The sequence below is a fragment of the Neodiprion lecontei genome, chromosome 5 (genome assembly GCF_021901455.1).
Source record: "Neodiprion lecontei isolate iyNeoLeco1 chromosome 5, iyNeoLeco1.1, whole genome shotgun sequence".
Taxonomy (NCBI): Eukaryota; Metazoa; Arthropoda; class Insecta; order Hymenoptera; family Diprionidae; genus Neodiprion; species Neodiprion lecontei.
This window is the reverse complement of record NC_060264.1, coordinates 2,742,128-2,767,976: the sequence shown is the minus strand read 5'-3', so window position 1 is coordinate 2,767,976 and position 25,849 is coordinate 2,742,128. Positions and strand designations below refer to the sequence as shown.

At 38.7% G+C, this 25,849-nt stretch overlaps 2 protein-coding genes across 7 annotated transcripts; one reads left to right on the top strand and one right to left on the bottom strand.

Moving 5' to 3' along the window:
• Positions 1–14: 14 nt before the first annotated feature.
• LOC107219284 (helicase domino) lies at positions 15–23,874 on the bottom strand. Of its 4 annotated transcripts, XM_015657469.2 has the most exons (33): positions 23,070–23,319; positions 21,283–21,479; positions 20,221–20,920; positions 19,681–19,809; positions 18,554–18,780; positions 18,117–18,443; positions 17,591–17,801; positions 17,283–17,500; positions 17,050–17,184; positions 16,719–16,809; positions 16,263–16,450; positions 16,064–16,174; positions 15,474–15,789; positions 15,050–15,224; positions 14,778–14,964; positions 14,237–14,373; positions 13,930–14,116; positions 13,478–13,823; positions 12,921–13,001; positions 12,573–12,833; positions 11,921–12,234; positions 11,521–11,816; positions 11,080–11,452; positions 10,793–10,989; positions 10,298–10,412; positions 9,840–10,196; positions 9,525–9,746; positions 4,018–4,053; positions 3,759–3,927; positions 3,180–3,667; positions 2,797–3,090; positions 1,543–2,661; positions 15–1,455 (listed from the first exon to the last, which is right to left on the bottom strand). In XM_015657469.2, exons 2-33 carry the CDS (start codon positions 21,466–21,468, stop codon positions 1,114–1,116), a joined length of 8,535 nt encoding a protein of 2,844 aa, XP_015512955.2. In that variant the 5' UTR covers positions 21,469–21,479; positions 23,070–23,319; the 3' UTR covers positions 15–1,113. The 4 variants fall into 4 exon arrangements, with proteins under 4 accessions (XP_015512955.2, XP_046595484.1, XP_046595483.1 ...); XM_046739528.1 differs by lacking the exons at positions 15–1,455; positions 1,543–2,661; positions 2,797–3,090; ... (2 more) ...; positions 4,018–4,053; positions 23,070–23,319 and adding an exon at positions 23,752–23,874 and having other exon boundaries at positions 4,980–9,746; XM_046739527.1 differs by lacking the exons at positions 15–1,455; positions 1,543–2,661; positions 2,797–3,090; ... (1 more) ...; positions 3,759–3,927; positions 4,018–4,053 and having other exon boundaries at positions 4,980–9,746; positions 23,070–23,320.
• Positions 22,185–25,836, top strand: LOC107219285 (DNA repair protein RAD51 homolog 4). Of its 3 annotated transcripts, none has more exons than XM_046739543.1 (5): positions 22,185–22,714; positions 24,470–24,618; positions 24,762–24,874; positions 24,954–25,161; positions 25,246–25,836. In XM_046739543.1, the coding sequence occupies exons 2-5, from the start codon at positions 24,475–24,477 to the stop codon at positions 25,717–25,719; spliced, it is 939 nt and encodes a 312-aa protein (XP_046595499.1). In that variant the 5' UTR covers positions 22,185–22,714; positions 24,470–24,474; the 3' UTR covers positions 25,720–25,836. The 3 variants fall into 3 exon arrangements, with proteins under 3 accessions (XP_046595499.1, XP_015512956.1, XP_046595498.1); XM_015657470.2 differs by lacking the exon at positions 22,185–22,714 and adding an exon at positions 23,898–24,034; XM_046739542.1 differs by lacking the exon at positions 22,185–22,714 and adding an exon at positions 23,969–24,032 and having other exon boundaries at positions 24,458–24,618.
• The last annotated feature ends 13 nt before the right edge of the window (positions 25,837–25,849 follow it).

The window sequence follows — 25,849 nt, the reverse complement described above, 5'->3', positions numbered from 1 at the left end:
TTCAAACCACATAGTTCAAAATGTACATTATATTTATTCAGAGTTGCTAGTCTCTTCGATCAACCATTATAATACATAAATTACCTTAGTATAATGCTATTGTACAATAGGTACACATATCGATAAATTCTTAAATACAATATACTCATGAGATATTATAGCTACAAATAAACACTAATAATAACCCTACACCCTATAAATATTGTTGTTGTATGTACAGTAAGTAATGCTCTTTTATAATTTCTTTTTCCAAATTAGTATCGAGATACTAAAGATACGAGATAATTAAAAACTTTGCTAGATGCTTGAATTTTCTAGATTGATAAAATTAAGTAAAAAATTATATTGAGTTTTTCGAAAAGCAATATTGCTAAGGCTATACCATTAAAAAAATAAATGATATTCGAAAAGCGTATCATTTTTCTCATATTGCCGTTGATGAATACTTTTTTGTTTATCAACGGTAAAATATAACTTGAAGAGTTTCAACGTTACAACAGAATTGATTATAACTCCCAGTAGAGGAGTGAATTCATATATAAAAAGAAAAAATTATCAAATGTGACGATCGATAATGTATTTTACAAGTTATAAATCGTATTTCCATAAAGAAGTACGTTCTTTGATAGCGGGAATTTTCCCACTTCTCTCCTAACACTAGTCATCTTCTTTCTTCCTCTGCGTGATGCAACAAGGTTTTTCGACAGTTACATACATATACACGCTTGAAAAGATCTTTATATAGTACATACATACATTATAGAAATAAAAATTACTTTCCAACCAAAATTTCTGTTTATATTCAAACGGAAAAACCTTACTCCTGAATTCTTTAGCCAGACATTACGAAATAAATTCATGCAAAACTTGGAATTAGAAAGCTCTGGATAAAAACAGTAGAAGAGATATTAATCTTGCAACCGTATAACAAAACAACACAATCCCGTTGTTTTTTTAAACATTGAGTCATTCATATCTGGTAAAATCACTCGTTGAATCATGATAACATATTCGTGTAGATGAATTTTTATCATTCCAATATATATTTTACACAAGAACCACTGGAAAATTACGGAGAGGGTATCTAGTTTCTTTAATTACATTGTACCTATTTTACTTGGTTTGGGGATCTTGGTGGTGCTGTTGCTGTTGCTGTTGTTGTTGTTGTTGTTGTTGTTGTTGTTGCTGCTGCTGCTGCTGCTGCTGCTGCTGCTGTGAATGGGGTGGATGAGTAATTGTTTGGAGCCGAACTTGACTTGGACCTGGACTACCTCTCGCGGTTGTTACGACAGGCTTTCCCTGGGTCGGAGTTCCTTGTCGCAGCTGAGCGCTGCTTGCTGTGACAACCTGTATAGTCTGTTTCAAACTCGATGCGACGGGTATCACCCGAGTTTGAAGCGGAGATTTAGCAAGGACAACTTGCCCAGCTTGCGAAACTGCTTGTCCGGCAGAAACCTATACAAATCAAAAACAGCAGACAAAATACATGAAACCCAGTTCATCGATTGATAGAAAAATAATACGCATAAAGCTTAAACATACATGGGTGAATTGTTGCATAGTCGATGGCTGCACGTGTTTCATAACTTGTTGAATTTGCTGCACAGTCATGGTAGCAGGTAAAGATTTTTGTTGCACAATAAGCTGTGTCTGTACTCCAGCTTTTCCAGCTACTTGAGCAAGCTGAGCAACTTTTTGACCCGGTAATTTCCGTTGTGCTAAGAGCTGCGGGTGAAGAGCGAGCTGTCTAATTTGCTGCGGAGTAGCAGCCCTGACTCCAGTAACGCCAGTTGCTTTGACCAATGTAGCGACTGGTGTTCCTCCAACAGAAGTGCCAGCCTGCTGGACCTGCAGTCCAGCCTGAGCGAATATCTGAGCAGGTGTTAACCCAGCTTGAGTGGGAACTTGAACTTGAGCTACCGCTTTAGCCTGCTGCTGCAAAACAGCTTGACGTTTTATCAAGGCAGCCACCTCTGTCTCGGACACGGTTCGAGCAACGGTTTGCTTACCACCTGTTGCTTGAGCAACAGTCGCTGTGGTGATACCCTGCTTCATTAGCGCAGCCCTTTGTTGAGCCGCCGCTGCTGAGACTGCGACCGAAACTTTCTGGCCACCGACCGCCTGTGCTTGTAATACTTTGAGATGCTGTTGCCTCAGAAATACTTGCTGCTGCTGTCTATAATACTGAATCTGAGCAGGAGTCAAGGTTTTACTACCAGACGCGGTAGCAACTGTCACAGCCACTATCCCCTTCTGAGTTATGGCAGATGGAGTTTGCGCTGCGGATACTAAGTTGGTGTTCGTGATTCTTTGAACAGGCTGCAAGTTAGCAACGCTAACGACGGTGGGACTTGGCCGAACATCTTGCATAGTTATCGCACCTGGAGTTCTCGACTTCACAGTCGTAGTTACGACCGTCGCTCCACTCGTCACTATTGTGTTTGTCGAAGGTAGAGTTTTCAGAGGTGTACTCATGGCTGTTGTTACCGCGGTAACAATCTGCGTCAGCTGATGCTGTTGTGATGTAGGCGTATTAACGATCACTTGTGGCTGTTGCTGCAGCTGAATTTGCTGCTGTTGGACTTGCTGCTGTTGCTGCTGCTGCTGTGCCAAACGGGCGGCAGCTTGTTGCGCTTGCTGTTGTTGTTCTGCTGTTAATGCCTGTTGAATACAAATATGTGTTAGAATACAACTTTTTTATCCAAGGTATGTGAAAGTTTTACAATCTATCTAGTCAAATCTCAGTAAAACTGACGAATATTTCCATGTCCTACGAATTCTAGTAACGATACTCACTGTGTTGGCAGCATTCTTGAGTTTCTCCTTTGCAATTCTATCTGCCCTGCGTGTAGCGACTTCAATGGGAGCTGGTGGACTGTCATACTGAATGCCGCATTCAGCTAAAACTGCTGCGTGCTTAGGATTCTTCATCAAAGGATTGACAAGCAACGGTTTCACCGTTGGAGTTCGTTTGTTTGACACTGATTTGATCGTATCAAATCTTTGGCAGCACATAGATGTGAAAGAATGATTCTTATCCTGATTGTATAGTTGTGATGTTCGCATTGGTCGATTTGTCTTGGTCTGTTGCTGAAAACAAAGAGCACAGAACGTGATCAGCAAAAATAGGAAACTTATTTTTCAAATCATTAGTCAAATCATCAATTGAAAATTCTCACCTCTGAAACTTGCGGCATTTTGTAAAGTCCTTTTTGTTTCTTTTGCTTCTTTGGCGTAGTGTCGTAGAGAAGTTTGCCCTCCTCTCGGGGCACGATTACAGATTCGTACCTGTTTCTACACTGCTTTGGAGAGCGATATATTCGCGACGTATTGTTTACTATGTCAGCTACCAGGTCCCAATTAGGCGTGTGTCCAGGAGAAAGTATCATTAAATTCAAGGGCAGTCCCTGATATACTTGAATTGCCTGGAGTAAGGCCCAATCTTCGTGAATCATCCACTCAAGAACATGGTCCGGTTCCGGTGTAGGCTTCATAGCTGGGGACGGTTTTATTCCAGGTATTGGAACGGGTGGTCTAACGATACCTCGATACTTTTGCAACTTCATATCACGTCGCATTTTGATTAAAGCTGGAGATGGACGATCGAACAGAGAACGTGGTGCGTAAACGGATTCTTCCTTGTGGCGCATTTTGATGGGACGGTGACCTGCGATATCAGCAAATTGTTGAAGTTTGTACTGTAAACTAAGATCTTGTACCAGGTTTTACTTGGATATTAAAAATCACCAGTGACATACCGTCTCTATCACTTGAACCAGCGTCCACTCTGCTCCGTTTGTGTTCTTTCTTTACATAGATCGGCGGCAGTTGAGCTTCCGACATCGGAGTTGATTCGTATAAAAACCCCAGAGAGAAGTCTACGTATACGTCAGTATCTGTTGTCGGAGGCGTCGGAGGACACCACATCTGATTATGGCGATAATTGCTTTTATTCATATGTTACAATATTTTATACCTGATTGTAGGTTCAAGCTTTTTGATAAGGTTTATACTGACCGGCATTTGCTCCATGGTGTTCTCTGACAACCATATCTGCAATACAGCAAAGTTGAATGATAAATCAGCTAATTTAACTCACCCATAATGACTATTCATATTGTGAGAAATGGATTATAATATTCTCATTTTTACTTACTCTAACTATTTAAAGCGAAGATATTATTGGAATGAAAATAATGAGAAGTGTATCGTTCAGAAGGTTCTGTATCAGATAAAACAAACAGATGAGACGAGACCAGTCATTCTAAATTTTTTAATAAACTTGAAAACTCTACGCAAGGAATCATAATTTTCAAAAATTCCTGTTAGTAAATAAAATAAAATGTATTTCAGACAGTAATAATAATATGACTTTTCTTCCAAATAAGCATTTTCAAAACTTAATTACGACATGACTGAACATCTATGCATACTGGCTCAATTTCATAAATTTGATTCAAACTACTCTCCTTGAAAAAAATGCATGAACTTGATGTTCGTAACAGTAGAAAAAAAAACGAAGGGAAGCATTTGCCTTGTATCCATTCAAAGGCTCATTCAGTCCATTCTGGGCAATATTATCATCAATTTCATATCATGTAGCGTATATAGAAATTCAATTTCATATGGACGCTCAATCATGTGCCTGCTTATATCTTGGCTATCTCCAAGTTTGGAATGGCAAAGGCAGTGTTTTGGTGCCATTTTAATAAACTATCGATTATCGGGGGGTTTGTACTGTGTACTGATATGTATTGTCTTCTAGAATAAAATTCTAGCTATGATTTTTTTCTCTCTTCAAGTGCGGTCATGACAGCCTTGCCACACCAAACTGATACTTATCAAATCACTGAATGAATAAGCAATGATTTGTTATTTTTCCAAACATAAACAAGCACACTGAGCAAAAATTTTTGACACCAAAACGGAACTGAACCTTTGATTAGACTTGGAAACGCACCAAGAAATAAGAAAACACATTTTCATAGCAAGGAATATTTCGTTTATTATTATTGTTGTTTTCGTTTTTTTTACTTTCTCGGACTCACTCGGTCATACAAAATACAGGCATACAACTTCTTAATATCGCTAATATTACAGTGGGGCTCTTTTAATGCGCACAGATTTCATAGGACTTACGATATACATATATTTATATACATGTACGTATACGTATATATATAACGTATATGTATATGACGTTTACAATGTACTCAATGAAATTAAGTGATCATTGCTCATCGCAATTATGCTGAATGGTATTTATTTTTTCTCTTTTGTCCTTATCTTTGTCTCAACTATTATCAAGAGATGTGAAGAATTCTCGCCATTGGTCTGAACTCAATTATGTCTACGCATCGCTGTAACTTATCAAGGATATCCCACCTCTAAAATCTAAACTAATATAGTACAGTCAAGAGCATGATCCACTTGTTTATTTTTTTCTTTTTTATGTGAAACATTACTTACTTACGTAGATAACCTAAGCATTTACAGAGTTACGTCCACCGGACACGTTCATTATCTTATTATTATTTGCTTTACAAGTTATATGAGAAAAAAAAATTTAGAAATAAAAATAAGCATGACAATTGTACTCAGGACAATGACATTCTATCTGTGTACTTGCTTTGTCTTAGTTGCCAATATTTACAAGAGCTCCTTAAAGAAAAATTAAATGAAAAAATGAAGAGAGAAAATAGGAGGAGAAGAAGAATGAGATGGAAACTACAGCAATAATTTGTTTCAAATCTGAAAACCATTCTTCATGGTTTTCGCGTGCAGGAATTTAAAAATGTTAATATTTGTACAGTGATGCTGTCTCACCAAGATGGGTAACAATAAAGCCTAAGTGGAACTCAAGACACTGGGCTATTGTTTGATTTTTCTGAAGAAGGAGGAGGCATTGGCTTAATTGTAAGATGATGAGTTGATCTGTTACCAAAACGAAATCTGCTTTTATCTTCTTCATCTATAATTTCAGCTACCTCAATTTGACCTGATTTGTTACTTAATAAAGTCTTGGGCATCACCGATGCAATGCGATTTACTCTCTTTTTCTTTCTGTACTTTTTAGGCGGAGGTATGTATTCAAAATCATTACTGCCAGGTATTTTACGAATATAAGTTAGTACGGTAGAGTCAGCGCAAGCCAAGGATTGTCTTTCACTAGTTTCTGAATCCGAATCATGGGCAGTATCATCAGACACAGAATGACTCGATTTCACTATTTTCGAATACATATCAACATCCGAGGAATCAAGGCTTAGAGTATCAGGATGCGAAAATTCCTCGGTATCATTACTATTTGTAATGATGGATTCGGAACTTTGTTCCAATGATGAAGACGACGTAATACTGATTCGACCTTCGCTACTCTTCAACTTACTGACACGTACAAAAGCTTTGGATGAATAGGAATTTGAGTATGTATTCGACCTATGCAAGGTTGCGGATTTTGACAAGTATCCATCATCGGTTGCTCTTGACTCGAGTGTGTTAGAAGACTTCAAACTTTTCATATCGCCAAGTCTGTGTTTAGATGCAGGCATAAGCTGTTGTGATCTGTGGTTCAGGGATAATGAAAAACGATTGCTACTGCTTCTGATTTCAGATGATTCGCGAGTTTTTCTACTAACATCACGTTCTAGTGTCACAGATGGATAATAAGTAGATTTTTTAGAATCAGTACCATCCACCTTATCTTTTTTACTTATTGAACATGACTTGCCATCATTATCTAACGTTTTAGTTGTCGAGTCTGGCTTCACTGAATTGGAAGGGATAGTTTTTCGTAGGCTCTTTCCGGATGGCTGACAATCCGAAAGATCGACCACAGGGACGCCATACCGACTTTTAAGCCTCGCGTCAACAGCATTAGCGTTTGTATCAGTGTTAGAAATACTGGATTTCTCGCAAAATGCCTTAGTTCCCAATATATTTGATAATCGTTTTGTTAGGTTTGCTTTCAGCTTTGGGGATAAGTGGCCAGTCGGTTGTGTACTCGAGCTCGGGCCTGAATTTATGCTAGTATCACTCGTTTCAACATTTACCGAAACAACATCCAATCTGTGATTAGACAAGGAGGAATCTACCGCGCTCAAATCCACACCCGATTGTCTAGTAGCCCTTGTTCGAATGCCAGACGAAAATTCACAGATACTGGATCGCGGCGACGATTCTGAATTTACGGTTGATCGAGTAACTCTGAACGAACGAGATGAAACAGGCAACGGAGTATCGGGTCTCCGTTTGTGTATGATGAACTTTTCAGAGTCAGTATTTAAACTCTGTTGAAATCTACGCGTTCTCCTAACACATTCAGTTGGGATTTGAAACTCTTCTTCAGGTTTGTGATTCGAACTCCGTTTAGAGAGTCTAACGGACTCTCTGCCAGACGACGTACTGGATTTCGAACTAGAGGAACTTTCCACGGATTTGATGCTTTCATTAGATTGATCAAGATCGGAAACCTGGGAATTATCTGGGACCTTGAAATCTGGCAAAATTGCGTTCTTCACTATTTTTTGTGTCTGTTTCTGAGGTGAAGGTGTAATCGGTCTACTAGAACCTGATCTAGTTACTCTGCCTAAATCAGATGTTGGGAGAGGAGTATCAGGCCTGTGTGCTCTTCCGATTTTCGTAACGGGTTTATTAATGCCAGTTTGTAAATTAGAGTTTACATTTGAGCCGCTACTATATTGAGTAGCACCCGACCTTGTTATTCTTCTGGTCTCAATTCCAGACATTGGAGGAGTATTCGGTCTTAGAACAATTGCCATATCCGGAGGCATTTGTTGAACTTTTAAATAAGCGTTGACAGTCGAGCTTTTGTTCCTAGTTGTGACACCTGGGAACGGAGTATCAGGCCTCGCAATTCTGGACTTGACAGTGGAGTTTAAATTAGATTTGTGAATGACAGTACCAGATTTAACACCCTGCAAATCATGATCGGAAGATTTCGGCAAATTCTTAGAATCAGAAGTATCAGTCGTTTCTTGATTATCTATACTCCGTATTTTACTTGACTCTGCACTTGAATTTAATACGGTCTTCTTGAGAATATGAGACGAGCTCGTGTTACACGTTTCAGTAGCCACAGGAGTCGGGCTGATTGATCTACTTTTTGAGATCGAGTTTTCAACGAGACCAAATTCAGGCCGAGAAGAGCACAGAGAATTTGTTAGTTTCACAAATGGCAAAAACGAATGGGAGTTCTTCGACCTAGAACTTCCGCATACCTGTGAATCTGAGTCAGAATTTAATTTGTGTACTGAATTGTAACTTCGAATGGTAGAATTTACGTTACAACTTTCTGAACTCATGTACCCAGCAGCTTTGTTTGGGGCTGTGCGAAATTTTTTCCTCAGAAGCACTGTCTTCTTATCGGAACAATTTTGAAATTCAACAGATATAGAATCATTGGCAGTTTCTTCCGTATCCTCATTTTCAGAGCTGATCCTTGCATCAGATTTTTTGCAACATTTTTTTCTACTTTCTCGAGGACTATAATCTTTGAGATCAGGAATTTCCGATTCTCCATCATTGCCAGACTCGACACTAGATAACAATGAAGGCGAGGAGGACTTGACTCTTTCTACTTCAATACTATTATCTGAAGTCGCGTTTACCGATTCATCAGTCTGTGACTTTGTATAGTCTTTAATATCGTTCAACGGATCAGATTTTATGTCAATAACCAATGAAGATTCGACAGGCTGTCGCTGACGTTCTGCTGTTTTCCCCAAACCATTAGAATCCCTGCTACTAAATTTTGAAGCAATGTTACTAGTATTGGACTTAATTGAAACTCCTTTAGAATTAAGAGATTCGTGATTTTCTACTTTCCTAACCCTGCTATTGTTAGACCCGGTGCGTTTATTCTGAGTTTTCAATTCCAAATTAACAACCTTTTTACCAGCTATAGGTAGAGGTGTATCAGGCCTACGATGGAAAATGCTTGTGGGTGAGTTGCTAATTTTTTTTGACAAAGCATCAGGAGGTGGAGGAGGCATGATCACGTCGTCGGATCCTGATTTTCCACGTTTCCTAGGAGGCCTAGTAGAAGAGACAGGTTTCACACCAGGAAGTAGAGGTTTTACATCCAAGGTCCATAGATTAATTTTTACATCACCCCTAGACCTCGTTCTAGGGCTGTTTAAATCCCATTTATTTTTGTCACTCGATCTACCGGATTTACTCTTATTTCTAGACGAGCCATTGCTCTTGGACTTGCTTCGCCTGTCCCCTCCTCCCCCTCCGCCGCCACCGCCGTCGTCCTCCTCCTCCTCCTCATCTCCCTCGTCTTCATCTTCGTCCTCCTGACTCTGACTCTCAGTGTGGCTAGATTCTTCGTCAGGACTGTCCTCTAATTGATCCTCCTGAGACTCAGACTCTGATGTGGTAGTCTCAGGCTCACTTTCCGACGATTCACGAATCCCGCGATTCCCTCTCTTACGTAAGCTTCGCCTACTTGCTGGTGTCTTCTTAATAGCTAGTTTCTTAGAATTGCTAGTACTATTAACCTGATTTTGGGCGTCCTCGCGTCCGAATGTCAACGGCTTCTCGTCATCGTCCGCAAGTCGCATTCGTCTTTCCTCCTCCTCACGCAACGCTCTCAGCCTACCCAATTCCCATTCCTTTTTCTGCTGTTCAAGTTCTCGTTCGGCCGCCGCTAGTTGAGCCGCCGAGAAACTACCTTCCGATTCTTCCACAAATTTCATTGCGTAACGTTCGATCGGTGATAACTGCAAAATAAATGACGAAAGAAGAAAGAATAAATGACTTCGAAATTTTTTTTCTTTTTTTTCCGACATACGAGTATAAATATGATTAGTTACCTGCTGTACGAGATGTTGAACTTCTTGTTCAGCTTTGCTGATTTGCGTGTCTTCCTTTTCAACCTCGTCGAGTGGAATATTTTCGTCAAACTCAGCCAAATCTGCAACAGCTTCAGCTTTTGCGGTCTTAGCGGCTTGCACGTCGAGATCTTCTTCGGCCGCGGCAAGCGCGCTTTCTAACGCGCCCATTGCAGCCTTATCTTCTAACGGTTGAGCTGACGCTGGTTGCGTTGTGGAAGCTAGCAGCTCACGTTGACTTATTTTATCTCTTTCTTTAGTTCTTTCCAATACATCAGCCATTCTGGCGGACGCGTCATTCTCAGCTTGATCGACGTTGAATAAATCTTGAATGGTAGACTGAAAATTCGAAAAAACTTATAAGCGAATGAACTTCTTGCCGAGTGTATAATGAATATTTTTTGTTTTACTTCTACAAATGTACACAAAATAATATTTACACTCTTGAAGTATGCCGTTGTAAAGTTTCCACCTTCAATCGCAAGATCCCCGAGTAATCGTTTCTGGTTTGCTTTCTTCAATATATTTTCTTCCACAGTTTTCTCACTGACTAGCCTGTAAACAGATACGGGAATTGAGCCACCAGAGTTACGTTTGGTTGCATAATAATAATAATAATCGCGACATGTCCCGTCATACCCTTGCGGGTATGTCCCCGTAAGCAGATAGATTGTGCAGTGTGAGACAAATCGCTTAGTGACCACCATAATACGTCTCTAGCAGTCTTAAAATATTCATTAGAAACACCCACATTTGCACAGGGAACGGGGAAAACTGTAGAGAGCTTTGTCCGGGTGCAGTGACCAGTCTTATATTACAAGTTGTCGCTCAGGTTCTTATCAACGAGCTGGGGATTTGAACTCAGATCCTGCCGTTCTGGTTATATACCAGAAATAATATCTTTCAAAACATTATTAGGAACAGCGATAACGAACCTGTAGATATGAACATCCCTGGTTTGACCTATCCTGTGACATCTATCTTGAGCCTGAGCATCCATTGTGGGATTCCAATCGCTGTCATAAAATATGACAGTGTCAGCACCTGTCAAATTGACACCAACACCTCCAGATCTTGTTGACAGTATGAAGCAGAATATCCTCTTATCGCCGTTGAATCTTTCCATTAATACCTAAATAATATTCGATGTAACACATGAATAAGAAAACATAAAAGTATGTGGAATAAATTTTTTTCAATTATTATATTTGTTCAAACATACCTGTCTTTGATCGACTTTTGTTGCGCCATCGAGCCGTAAGTAAATATGTCCGTGAAAGTTGAGAAAAGCTTCAAGAACGTCTAGCATTCTGGTCATTTGAGTGAAAATTAGAACCCTGTGACCGCCCGATTTTAATTTCCGCAGTAACTTGTCCAGCGACTGAAGTTTACCACAGTCATACTGAATAAGGCGGGGGTCTGGAAACTGCGTGAACATCGCACTGGCAACAGGATGAAAAAGTGCTAACTTTGGAGAGAGCTCACGTTGCAATTCTATCTGCAGTCTCTGCTGACCCCACAGCTTGTGTGGAGGTGGATGAGAAACATGAAACTTTGGCATCGGAGCTCGTACCGCAGGCACGTAAACCACAAACCTGAGGAAATTACGTGTAAAAAAATTGATTATAAATCTCAATCAAAGGATAATCCAGAAATTGATTACCTTTCAAAAACTTCTTGGAGCTGCTGGACGATTAATTCGGTAGACTTTATAGCTTCAGCGAGAGCTTCAGTGCGTGAAAAGTATTCCCGCCTGGTCCGAGGGTTTTTATGCGTATTATTGCAATTTAACCACCCTTCGCTATGCCAACAACAATTTTTTGCTGGCTTGGCTATTCTGAGAGCGTCAAAAAGGTCCTCTCCATAAAACGGACAAGCTGCGCAACGCCTCTCGTTGACATTCGCGATTGCTTGAAGCTTAGCTTGCCTCCGCTGCCTGCGTTCTTCGTCCAGTTGGGGCTGTGCAATGAAATAAAAAAATTGCGCGTGTTAGTATGTTTAAGGCCATTTTATTCACATTATCTTCAAACATTGTCGAATAAGGGAAGCCTGCCCCAACTTACCAAATGAAATTCAGATTTTGGAATTTCCTTGATCTGATTTTTACCCGCAGTACTTTGGCAGTTTCTAGTGACAATTCCACATCTGAGTGGTTGCTGTTGTACTTGCTGTGTTCCAGGTGTAGTTTGAGGAATCGAGGTTGTAACGTTTAGCGGAGGAACCCTCATTATAGGCTTACCACTGGTTGCAGGAGTAGTTGTGGTTACAACACCTGACATAACTCTGTTTACCGTTGAAACAGATGTCGTCAAACCCATTAAAGACTTGGATAAGACAGTCAATCTTTGACCATTTGATGTCATTACAGGAAATGAAACTAACACAAGAAGAAAAAAGGACATCAGTCGGACAGTTGGTGAATTTCATTCATTAATGTAAATTTCGGGACGTTTAACATGTTTTTTTTTTTTTTTTAATATTAATGTACTTTGTCTCCCTAGACAGGATTCACACGTCAAACATTGAATATGACATCTGAGTTTAAATAGGGATTCTATTACTTTCACCCCAAGAATAAAATAAGCAAAATTAAGCTATAATAGAGCTATTTTTGCGGTTGGATAAGGGTACAATTTACTTGACTTCCAAAATTTGTTACTAATTGCGAAAAAATAAAATAAATAATCAATCAAAATTCAGCCGAATTATCCAAACCTGTGTTGGTATTTTGTTGATTTGAAGTGAGAATAATGTGCCTGCCGGTCGATGTCTGGACAAGTTGGGCAAAACTTGGCACGGCTATTCTTTGGACAGAATCTCCTTGTTTTACAGTTACAGTCTGCGTCGCTAGCCTCTGAATACCGTCTTTAATGTTAGCATTCCCTACGGTAATACGTTGCGGATTCATCGTCGCTGTTGTCGGTATAGAATTCACTGTTGTTTGCAGAGTGTGAGCCAAGGTGGCGACAGGAATAGCTTTTTATAAAGAAGTGTAAATCAGACATTATGTTTCTACACACTAGATTATTATGATATGAACAATAATTTGGGAATGTTACTTACCTTTGACGCTACCTTGATGTTGCACCAACTGTACCGAATAACCTTGTAGCTCTTGTCCACTGGCCACCCTCAAAGTCACCCCTGCAACAATTATCCTGGATATTTAAAATCATAGAAATTAACCTCATTGATCAAGATCAGATTAAAATACAAAGTTATAATATTACGCTCGCTTACCATTCGTTCAAGTACAAAGTGCCATGAAATATTAAAGAAATAGAAAGAGTAATTCTCATGCGTGATTCTGTAACATACCACATATGCACACACGCACACATACACGACAAATTTGGAAAATTACTTTGAAGATGTTTTGTATCCTCAGTTCTAGAATGTCCATAAATGACAATATTGTGAACAAGCTGGCCTGAGTAAGTAGATTTGATATAGCACCACTGCAAAAGTATATTGTAATGATATACAATCACTGATCGGCGATGCAAATACCGGTGTGAATTCTCGGAATGAACTAACAATTACAAAAACGTGTGACAAGTAGTAATTCAATAGAGATAGCAAATGTAGTAAATTTGAACAACTTATTGAACACACTGTACCTTGTCCGGAAGGAGTTTGATTGTTCAATGTCTTTATCAATGGCGATGTTCCGACCTTTGGAGTTGGTAGAAGTCCTGTCAAGCCTTTCAATTTCGCCGGTGGTGCAGGCTGCTGTTGGGGTGTAGCATTTGTATTCGTGTTTGTCGAGGTTTTACTTTGGTTAGACAGCCTGACGTTGATTTTAATTTTCCCTGATGGACACCTCGGAGGTGGATCAGGCTGAGTATCGATTTCCTCTATGAGTTTTCGGGGTGTTCTCAATTGCCTGGATCTATGTGCTACGAATGCTGTTAGGGTAAGTTCCAAGTCTATCAAGAATAGATTCAGACAGGATAGATCGACGTGCTGAAAAATAACATTTCTCGATATTTACAAATTACAGTTTTTCTTTAAATTCACCGATGAAAGCAAAAAATGAGTAATTTACGTGATTAACAATAGTGCAGTTTACCTTGAAAGGATCATAATCGAGAGCGCTCCAAGCTAATGATGCAGTCACATAGTTGATTCCTTCCATTTGAAAAGGCGACACAGTAGGCCGAACTTCGAACAAGTTTGGATGGTTGCACACTTTTCGTAGCTGCATTAGTACGTTAATGACGCTCAATAAATTACCACTTGCTAAAGTTTCTCTAGTTCTGAAAGAACAATTAGATTGATTCTCAACATAGAAAGTGATAATAATTAGACACTTGCTAGACGTTAGTGCTAATGATAATTAAATAAAAAAAAAAACAAGAACAAGAACAAACACTTACTTGGCCCGTGACATGAAATCGTCATAAAGATATCTTTGACGTTTTGAAAGTCGGCACATGACAACATGTTCGTACTTCTTAGGCAACTGTTTTTCAACCTCTGTCTTTAATCGTCTCAAAAGAAACGGTCTGAGCACCTATAAATAAGCAAAAATAATGATACAACCTGAAAGTGAATTACGAAGTTTTGAGTAATTCACAATTGTCGTTTCGGTGCGGTTGTGAAAAAAGTAAACTTGTGCAAAAATGAAATTATGATTACATGGAAAATGTAGATATACATAATCAATTACTAGCAGACATAAACTTCAATCAACAGTTGACTTGTTTCTCCAGACAGGATTCACATGTTGTATATTTTCCACTTTTCAACACATGAGTTTTAATGGAGAACTGGTTTAATATTCCCCTGAATATAATTGAATCAGTTTCAAGATCATGGTAAAAAGAATTTTGAAACTGTCGTTGGCTGCGGGGTTAGGACTTTCGAGGAAAAAAAAAAAAAAAAGAAAAAACTATAAAGGAAGCAGTACCTACAGACCTTGTGAAGACGTCTGATGATATTCTCGTTGTACTCGCTATTTCCCTCGATCATTCCGGTAACAGGGTTGCTAAACCATTCCTTGAATTCTCTGTGAGATTGGAATACGTTTGGCATTAAAAAATGCATCAATGACCAGAGTTCCATTAGATTGTTTTGAAGCGGCGTCCCTGTTAGCAATAGCCGCCTGAAAGGGAAATGTAGACAGCACTAAGAAAATTAATTTCGATAACAGATAAGAAGAGTGCAGAAATAAATTTCCGAATACCAACCGCTGAGTCTGAAAGTTCAACAGAAGCTGCCATCTTTGAGATTTGAAATTTTTTATATTTTGCGCCTCGTCAAGTATAAGATATTTCCATTTCTTTCGTCTAAAACTTTGATGATCTTGAATAACTAATTTGTAAGACGTAATACATATGTGAAAGGCATTCGGCTTAGTCCAACCTGAAATAGACATTAACTAATGTAAAATAAATACCGATAATTGAGCGTTTTACATTACTTCATATTGAAAAAAAAAAAAAAAGAACTAAATCAGGCAAATGCCTCTTTTAGCATCACAGGAAAAACAGGAAACGAATGGATTTATTTCACTCCCTCAGAAAATATGTATTGTTATCATCATGGCAGAAATTTGTCACAGTTGTAAAAATAAATCAAGAAATCGCATAACACATATTTCAACAGTATTACCTGTTCGTTTTTGTTTTCTTTCTTTCTGTGTGCCATAATAAGTTAATATCTTGAAACCAGGACACCACTTCTTGCACTCCATTTCCCAATTTAGCATTACCGAAGTAGGAACTATGATAAGATGCGGACCCCAATTGCCTTTTTCACAGGCCAAGTGTGCCAGGAGGGCGATCGTTTGTATGGTCTTTCCGAGACCCATTTCATCCGCTAGTATACCATTCAATTTTCTTTCAAACATTGTTACCAACCAGTCCAAACCAATATGCTGATATTCTCTCAATGAGTGTTTAAGCAGAAACGGGATTTTTGTCACAACCTGTAAGCACCAGTGTACCAAATTTATTACGAAACCTGAACTACCCAAGATCACGGAAGAGGTAAATTGAAGACTAAAAGTAAGGAAACAACACTGTTGTGACGCATCACCCAGATGAGTGATAAATAATAAATTCATCTGGTTGGTAAAAGTTGCCACCGTTATTCTACCTTCGGTTAAATGGTGGTGTATCAGAAATGTGATACATCACCTTGGATCACAAAGGCAATATAAATCAGGAAAATAATGAAATTTCAGGCGAAGAGCTACTCACACTTGTCGTCAACAGCGTGTTTCCCTTAGGCTGTATGCTTTCAGCTAGTGCCGCAACATCATCCATCTCGTTTCTGGCTTGGTCTGATTTGTCCATCGATTCTGCAATGCTCTGTACCAACAAAAATTATCAAATTGGGTGAAAAGTGTTGACCCGTGGACTCAATCATCCCTTACAAGCGACCAAAGTTTCGAATCACCTTATCGTTCGGAGATTTTTCAACTGATAAATCTTCCAAAAGGGATTTAAGACCAACGTTAGTTTCGTCGTCGCTTTGAGTTTGCGAATCCTCGTCTTTGGTCTCATCTTCACTTTCACTTTCAACCTCGCTATCTTCCACCCTGTCTTCCTCTTCCTCTTCATCTTTCACTGAATCCTTGCTGGACTCTACGGACCAAAATATTATCATTACCAGTTCAGTAAAATTTGTTCTTCATCGAATCAACACTTCTATAATTTCTCGCAAATGGAATAAATATTATCTCAGACAAATGCCTCAATTACATCACAGCAAAGGATTGAGCTGAATGAATCTCGCCCCTTCAGGGAGTGTATATCATCATCACAGATTGAAGATATTCGAAGAAAAATTAACTTCTAGTTGAACTTAAAACAGGTATTTTTAATTCGTAGAGACAACTACTTTATGCATTACCTCCATCACTTTCTATATCAACGTCCATAGGCGCGTCTGGTAAGTTCCCATACTTCGCCATAAGCTCGTCAATGGACATTTCATTTTCAGCCTATGATAGGACAGATATTTTACAATTTTTGTAATCTTTTTTCAGAAAAAAAAAAGAAACTGCTTAGTCGTTATAAGTTGTGAATTTGGATTTTTAGATTCTCAGACAAATGCCTCGATTGCATCACAGAAAAGGTTTGAGTTGAATGGATCTCGTACCTTCAGTTAAGTGTATAATGTCATCACTGAATAACATCTAGTAAGTTTCATCAATTGTTATATAAAAATAATTTCAAACTACCTTGAGATCGTTCAGTTCCTGTTTATGATCCTGATTAAGTTCAAGTTTCTCCTGTTCCATAATTGTGTCCTCGTAGTCTGACGATTCGTCTGAAGCAGCGATAAATTCTTCATCACCGTCCATGGAATTTGAATCCTTTTGTTGCAAATAATCAGCAATGCGTGAGTAAATTTCAAAACGTAAATAGAGATTTTGAAACTTAATTTGAGTACAAATCCTTGTGCAAGACTCACATTTCCAACAGCCTCGTTCGGACCAGGGGAGAGGCTTTTATCTCGTTCCTCGAGGTAGTTGGGAGGTAATTCTTTCAGCAAATCTTCCAAAGGAAGTTCCGACTCGCGTTTCAACATTTCAACCTCCTCTACGTGATTTGTCGTCGACTTCATCTCCTCCTCAGCCTTAGCAATTGTCTCTTCATCGTCATCCGAACTTTGATTAGGCTCGAATTCATCTGTAAATAAAAGAAATAACAATAAATTCATTTTGTATCTGGCCAGGTATCCTCAAAAAGACCGAATTAGCAGAAGTGTAAGCAACTAACCATCAGAATAATGTTTTCCAGCGGTAATAGGAGACGATATCCGAGAACTATTCATTGAAGCAGAAACACTGGGTGCTCCTTCGGCTTTATTCAACCCTTCAGTGAGCCAGGTGGAATATTTTTCAGTCTGACCAACAATAAAATTTAAATGCTGATCCAATGCCTTTTTTCTTTTCTCTTCTAATCTAGTTTGTTGCTTGTATTCCACCAGCTAGAAAATACGAAAGAGCAAGAATAAATATTAAATTTAATTGACGAGCTTAAAAAAAAAAAAAAAAAAAAAAAAAAATGGATAAACTTTCAACATTTGATAGTATTACTAAACCTCTTTGGCCGACAAGATAAAAGCTAAACAACCATACACAAGTTTAGTGTTACTGTTCCCACAACGAGCGCACCTTTTCAACACTAAAGACATCGAACTGGTCGGCTTAATTGTGTGGGGGTAAATATTCAAGGTAGATAATGAATGAAAAAATAATGTGTCGAAAAGTGAAAGAAAATTTGTAAAGTACTCTGTGTGTACCTTTTCAACGTTTGTCCAAAATGTTTTAATCTCTTTGGCAACAAAACCGGCGATTTTTTTCAATCTGAGCTCGTGAGACTTCTCAGCCTTTTGTGCTTGAACAGCCTTCTCTTGGAAATGTTTCTGAACCATTCTGGCACACTTTTTTGCCGCAGCCTTTTTCCACTTTCTTTCCTGTGCAAAGTCGGCAGCCAACCAAACCATTTCCTCCAAAAGGTAATCCCAATGGGCTTTTGTTCTTGAAGGTTCCTGAACTTTGGGCAACCGTCGCTCCGACCACAAACCTTCTCGTTGTAATTCTGAGATCCTTTGCATAACGTATGCTTCCTTAATAAGAGAAGAAAAAAAACCAAAAGAAATCAGACAGTGAATCTTTACCTTCTAATGAAACTTTCATTTTTCTCTAATGGTCTGAAAAAAAAAACCATGAATTTTACCTGTTTCGCTTTTTCTACAATTTGTTCCTGATTGTTTGTCATGTCACAAGAAGAGACTACAGTTGACGCTGGTAATTTGACAAGCTTGACAACGGGCTGAGAAGAGGTAAGACTTGTCGTAACTTTTGGTGTTTTATTCGATGTTCCTGCAGTTGGAATTCTTTCAGCAACAGGACTCGATTGTACTGGTGATGATTTCGGTGGATCTGGAACTATGGGAGTGCCACCTAAAATGTGAAAAAAAAAGAAAAAATTAACGAATTTTAACAACTGATATTTGGATAATATCAACATTACTAAGTCAGGCAATTATAACGTCAGGTAAAACTTGTGCAAAAAAGATGAAGGGAGTCATTGCAGGTTGCAATCAATTTAACTACTCAATGAGACATGATCATTGAACACAACTTCAAACTTAAAAGTCAGAAGCAAAGATCGACAGTGGAAATATTAAACTGTGTCTGGACATCCTTTGGCTAAATAGATAAACTAAGCAGCCATACACAAGTTCAGAGTTACTGTTCCCACAACGAGCGCACTGCGTTGACACTTTGACATCAAACTAGTCGGCTTATTTGTGTGGGGTAAGCTTAAAGAAATTTAACTAAACATGACAATTTATCAATTTACCAAAATTTGTTAAAAGATTGATGATACGACATTTAACAATACCTTGAATCTACTAGGTATCTATGTTTTAGCACCACAAACGATGTAGCAGAACATCGCGAAGGGGAGAACAGATAACCATCACTATTAACCCTCAGTTGTGTGATTATTTGGAGTAGAATGCCTTTGGAATAGCAGGCTTTGAAAATAAGCAGCGAACAATGCCACAAAAGTGCAGAATAATTTTCATCAACTCATAATTCCATGAAACAGTAATTGCTGATAGCAACATGATAAAATATAATCGTGTAAGATAGTACATCAGGCATTTCAGAAATAACAAATACATTTTAATAGATTGGCGATATCAAGAACACTGGCTAACTAGAACATAACTATATTATAACAACAAAATCGATTATATAATGGGCAAATTTTTTGTCCTTTCAAATAAATAAATAAATAAATAGTGATAAATGAAACGAAAATACACCAAACAACTGCCCTACGGTAATCACCTATAATGAAGGTGGGTGCTATGGTAGAGGTAGGTGAAGGGTGAGTAGTGGCTGGTGGATTCTGTACAGCTGGTCGTATCGCAAACACCATGCCGTGGCGGCCTCCCTGGGGCCTACCTGGTACTTGTCCTATTTACGAAATGAGTGATTCAGTGCATGGTGATTCTAAATGCGTTACTGTTGATTCAATAACATCATGACAATTATAGTGCTAATAAATTGATGACATTTCCGCATCCAGAATTATTCGTGTTTTTGCGTGAGCATGATAATAGTCTCGGAAATGGAGCAAATCCATAGATCAACGTTCGATGCAGTGAATGGTTTGCACAGTGGGGAAATTTCACTGTACCCAGAGATCTTTGCAGTTTGGAATCTCTGACTTTCACCGATAGCCCCAAACTTTTCTTTGTCATGAGTTTCCAAGTTTGCCCCAACGACTAATTACCACGGTATTTGAGGAATAACGAAATTTCATATCAGGATAGATTTAAGTTGTGTGGATGAAAATTGTGTCTGTTTTCAATATTAGTTGCCTACCTTGTTGGCTTAGTTGGGCAACGGCTGCCGGGAGAGTGGTAGAAACAGCGACAGGAGTGACGCCTGCACCTGGAATTTTAACTTCGGTACCCTGACTACTGGAAGCAGCAGCGACGAAACTGGTTGTGAGGCTAGAAGTTGGCACGTCTGAAATGACCGCAGGCAAAGGAACGGTCAAATCCTCGTCGTCATCCTCGGGATCAAGTCTGTGCTGTCTCAAGAAATGCAAGTACTGGGCAGTGAACGGTTGCTTCCTCCAGTTTTGAAAATCCATCATATTTCCACCAGCATGAAGGAAGAACAACTCAGATGCATTCTCAGCATACTTTTCTCGGATCGCTCGCATCCTCGTCATTTTATGTTCCATGATGCGTCTTCTGTAGCCCAATGAGTCTTCAACTGTAGTTGCTTTTTCGGTCGACTCTGTGAGCCTTAGTCTTTTTCTCACCGGCGGAGATTGTACCGAACTCTGCGAAGTCGGCGTGACAAATACATTCGGTGTTGTTGTTCTGACCAGCTTGGGAGACGTCGACAAGACGACTTTGGCAGGACTCTTGCGAGTCGGAGACGGAAGCGGCGAATTGCTCGCACCTGCAACTCCAACGACGCTAACTCTTGGCGAAGTACTACTGATATTGACAATCCTAGTAACCCCGACTTGTTGAACACCAGCATTAGTGGTGATTGTTCCAGGTATAACCTGATTTTGATTGGAGGGAAGAGAGAAAAAAGAAATACAAGTTCAATTTCACATCTGTAGCTAAAGTGGTGATTGAATTTTTTTTCTATCCTAAGGATTCAGGCAAATGCCTCGATTTCGACAGTAATTGCAAGCTGAATGAATCTTGATATTTCTCGATTTGGTATTCTCATCATGATCGCTCTTATAGAATAATTGAATTGTCAGGGTGGCAGATTTTCTTCAGTAGTTTTGCATATTTCAATTTTAAAAATGTTCTGATATTTCCATCTGAAAATTTTCTCAACATTTACAGGTATTATGGGCACCCTGAAAACTCCATGTGATTGTTTCTACCCTTTAATATTAAACTTCCGTTTCACCTGTGCGAGGCCAGGAACTTGTGAAGTGATGACAAATTGTTGTCCGCCACCTGTTGTGAGGACGTTAAGGCCCTGGGCATTGGCCAGAACTTGTTGTAGTCTAACTGTTTGTTGGGATGAGCTCCCATTATTTCCTCCGCCCCCAACCAGGGGCGGTAGACTAGCAGCAGTCTGCTTATCACTCATCGCACGTCACACTGAAAATGAAAATTAACATTTTCATACAGAACTGGATCTCAATAATGAGATACATTATATTTTGGAGAAAGACTTATATTGAGATTTTAATTTCTAAAATTGAATTGACCGGCGTGATAGCAAAACAGGATTCCAACGAATCTTTGTATGCAAATTGCACTCTGGTTTTCATGCATATAAATTTGTAGAGTTTATCTCTGATAAATTCTTTGATGAAAAAAAAATGCCATAAAAAAAAATTGTGCGACAATGCAACCTTTCTAAGCTTTTTAATGATTGGTTTTTTTTTTTTTTTTACCCAAATACACAGCATTATGAACTTTTTCTACTAAAGAGTAAACAGTGAAATTCATTGAATTAAAGTTGTCTTGACTCAACTTCGACATTGCACATCTGCTTAGTTTGCTTTCTGACTTCTCATGTTCAAGTATTTACTTGACTTGACTTGATAAAAAGTGTGATTGCATATCAATCGTATGTCCAATCTTAAACATCCTATTATATTTTAAACAATGAGAGAGAAAAGAAATAATTGAACACGACGATTAAGAATCTAATTCTACAGAAGATTTTCAGTTTTGATTGTAAACTTAAGCCAAATATAACATAACCTACGACGAAAAATTTATATCATGCAAATGATGCAAGTAGAGATTAACGAATAATTCACTTTAAATATTCGTAGATTCCAATATTTCCTGGGAACGAATAGCAGAAAACTAAAATTAATGTCATCGTTGTATTCTAGCGATAAGCATCAGAGTGATGATTGACAAACTGTTACGACGTGTAGTATAAACATAAAATAACAATAATAATGAGAGTCAAGAACTGTTTACGCGTTATACGTACATTCAAACAACCGCGAGTGATAAAATACCATTGTTAAAATCCGAGGAGATAAATAAAAGTTTGACGTGATTTATTTTCGTTCACACATAATGCTGCTTCATTTGTGGTCGATAACGAAAATCTGAGACCGCCACGCGGTGTCGTTAATACAAGACTGTCGTCACTCGTCAATCGCGAAAAGCGGCGATCTCGAAATCGCGTTCACGCTGGGCAGCATACAAGCAGTCTGGGTTTGATGGCCGGCGTGATTTTCGGGCGTATATCGTATTCGCAATTCTACCCGCGGAGCGCCGTCGGATGCAAACGGCCAAATACGGAATATATCGAGCACCGCTTCGGCATTCCGTAATTTTCACACGATTTACTTAAGGAGTTTAAGTGGGTAAGTTGTAAGGGAGAGGAAAAAAACTCACGACAAATTTCGCGGGCTATCTTGAGCAGGGAAGTAGTATATGGGCGTTTAAAAAAAAAAAATTTATAATGTAAAAAAAAAAAAAAAAAATTTTTTTTTTTTTTTTAAATAGATCGAATATTGAATGGACAAATTAATTTCCAAACTTGACGGTTAACGCGGATAAAAATTCTCATCACCGGTATAAATATGAGAAAATGAGAAACTATCAACGATATCAGAATTTTTTTTTTTTTTTCATATTGCGTCGGCAAACCCGCTCCGATACAAAGGAAATTTCCTGTCCGCCATATTGGCGTTGCCCTCCTTCGATGGTCGGACTTACCATAATGTAATCACAAAATTCTCCAACGTAGGTTAGCCATCCGCGAAAAATAACATCACACCGATAATTAGAATGTGTTAAAGCGTAATTAGGTACCCCACGTAATATTCGGCACGTGAGCTATATCTCATATTTTAAGAGAACATTTTGCGCTCGACTCTTCTCAAGGACGCACACACTTCTAAACATGGCGACGGCTCCCCGACAAATTTCATCGGACCGCAACCCGAAAGCTCCGTTGCCTTGCTTGACGTACTTCTCCAGTACAGATTGTAGTTACAGAATCGACGATAGGTGTCGCTGCGTCTGGGACAGAAGTTCTCTCATTGGCTAGATTTTGTCTGAGACGCGGCAACGTGGCCTAAATGCTCGTCGCTGATTGGTGCAGGGCAAAATATCGAATGTACGCACTTCCGGCCACACCGGTCAAATCAGCAATCCAATATCACCTGAGGGTTAGTCTTTCGGAGAAAAAAAAGTAATATATAACCGGAATTTCATACGCAACGACAAAATTCGGAAAATCTAAGCTTACTCTAATTACTTCCGACATTCGATTCGAACAAAACGTTGTGCCGTTGATTTAGCGTGGAATGTATCTCGCATCGCGCATGCATGCCTCTTACCACACATGCATGAATAAAATATTTCTGAGAATAATTTTTTGTTTCTCACGACTCACCTTTTTCACCGGTTTTCAGCTTTCCTTGATGACGCTGAATTCACTCGGCTTAAAACTTGTTCGGCTGTATTTTCCGGGCATCTGTTTCTGATTTATTCTTTTTTTTTATCCTGCCTAGTTTACTCTAACGAACGGTTGCGCGAAGTGCCCTGATCTCGATACACGGATGGTAAAAGTGGTTCGGCATGATTGCAACAAGCCGCCGCGAATAACGACGAAGAACCAACGAGTTTCCCGGGAACATGTTTAATTAAGACAATACACGTATTTTCGTGAAAAGACGGTATGTATTTTTTTTTCAATTACGATTATTTGGCACGACTAGTACATTTTAATCTCTACCTCTATGTCCTTACGGTTAAAACTTTTCTGTACGCTACACTTTCGACTGTTAAATTCTCGTGCTCCTAACAACTTTGCACGCTGGATGCATGTGGCACTTGCGGGCACTTGCTCGCACGACGCCGGGATCATTTCAATACTGGAATACTACTCGAAGCGTTATGTTTTCGATAGTCAATAATTACCGTTAGCCACTTGATGCGCGTAGTACTGCGTGATTTTTATTTTAAAAATCCGCAATATGTATTGTCCTTATTCACCTTTTTTAAATTTGATTTTATAGAAATAGCTGTTAACCGCGTACTTCTCGTTTAATATAATTAGTAACATTGCGTGCATATTACTCACGAAGATGTATGTAAATCGCATTTTTTAGGGACAATGGCGAGAATAACCACAGATCTGCATTTGAAACTATCTGAGTCAGCAGTTTCGAATTTACAGAGTAAGAAGATCTACACAGTCTTTGATCTTATGTCAGAAGATTCTGAAAAGTTAATGCAGTACTCAGGCCTATCTTACCAGGTGAAAGAATTAATAAATCATCGCACTTTACCTACATCTATTTCCGTTTTAATAAAAGATTAATTTTAGTTACTTCGCCGATATTACAACTATTCTGTCACGATTTTGTTGAATAAGAAAAAAAAAAAAAAAATCAATTGTAGGATATATTGGATCTAAAGAACACGGTCACAAAGTTATATACCGGTAAAATTCATAAAGGACCAGATTTACTGAAGGCTAGTTGCAATGGTGTGACTAAAACTGGAATTCAAAGGTGTTGATAATTATAATAAATTGATAATATTACACATTAGTGACAGCACCGGTATGATGTTATTATAATTATTTCACAGTCTGGATTATTTACTGAGAGGAGGCCTGTATGCAGGACAAATACACGAAGTGTGCGGAGTATCCTCGTCCGGAAAATCTCAGTTATGTCATACAGTTGCCGTTAACGTTGCTCAAAATTCTGATGGAATCGTTCATTACATTGATACAAATGCAGATTTTTCTGCTACAAGAGCTCAGATCATCTTGGAGAATAAAGGATGCAGCGAGGTAGTAATTTGGCTCATATTATACATTGTACAATTAGATCCATTAATTAATCTAGTAACTTGCTTTTGTCTTGTTATTTTATAGGAGATGCAGGTTCTAGTACTGGAACGTATAAGCGTGACACGAGTGAAAACGATTCAGGAAGTACTGAGTTTGCTACATAGCTTTCAGTGGACCAATACGAAGCTAGTAATAATCGACTCCTTACCAGCTCTATTCTTTAGTTTTGATCCCGACTTGCATAGGTTCACATATACTTATTCTCTGAACATCTTTTCAAACTTGATAAGATGGGTCGCCGGAGAGTTTAACATTCCAATTATTACCACCAATTCAGTAACCTACTGGCAAAATTACGCTGAGCCAGATTCATCGCCCCTGAAAAGACTGTCGTCTGTAAAACCAACACTGGGAACATACTGGCACTCTGTTCCTAATAGTAGATTACTATTAGAAAATACGAAGTCTGAAGGTAGGAAGATTACAGTGTGGAAAAGCTCTCATCTACCGTCAGGTTCGACTTGTTATATTCGAATAACCAACGCTGGTGTCGTGTAACTTTGTCTCTTATCTCGTGTCTTTTTTATAAAGTTTTATAACTTATTATTGTTAAAAAAAAAAATGTATAAATACTTGGTTCGTCACTGAATAAAAAGTAAAAGTGTCGACAATGAAGACATACTGCGAA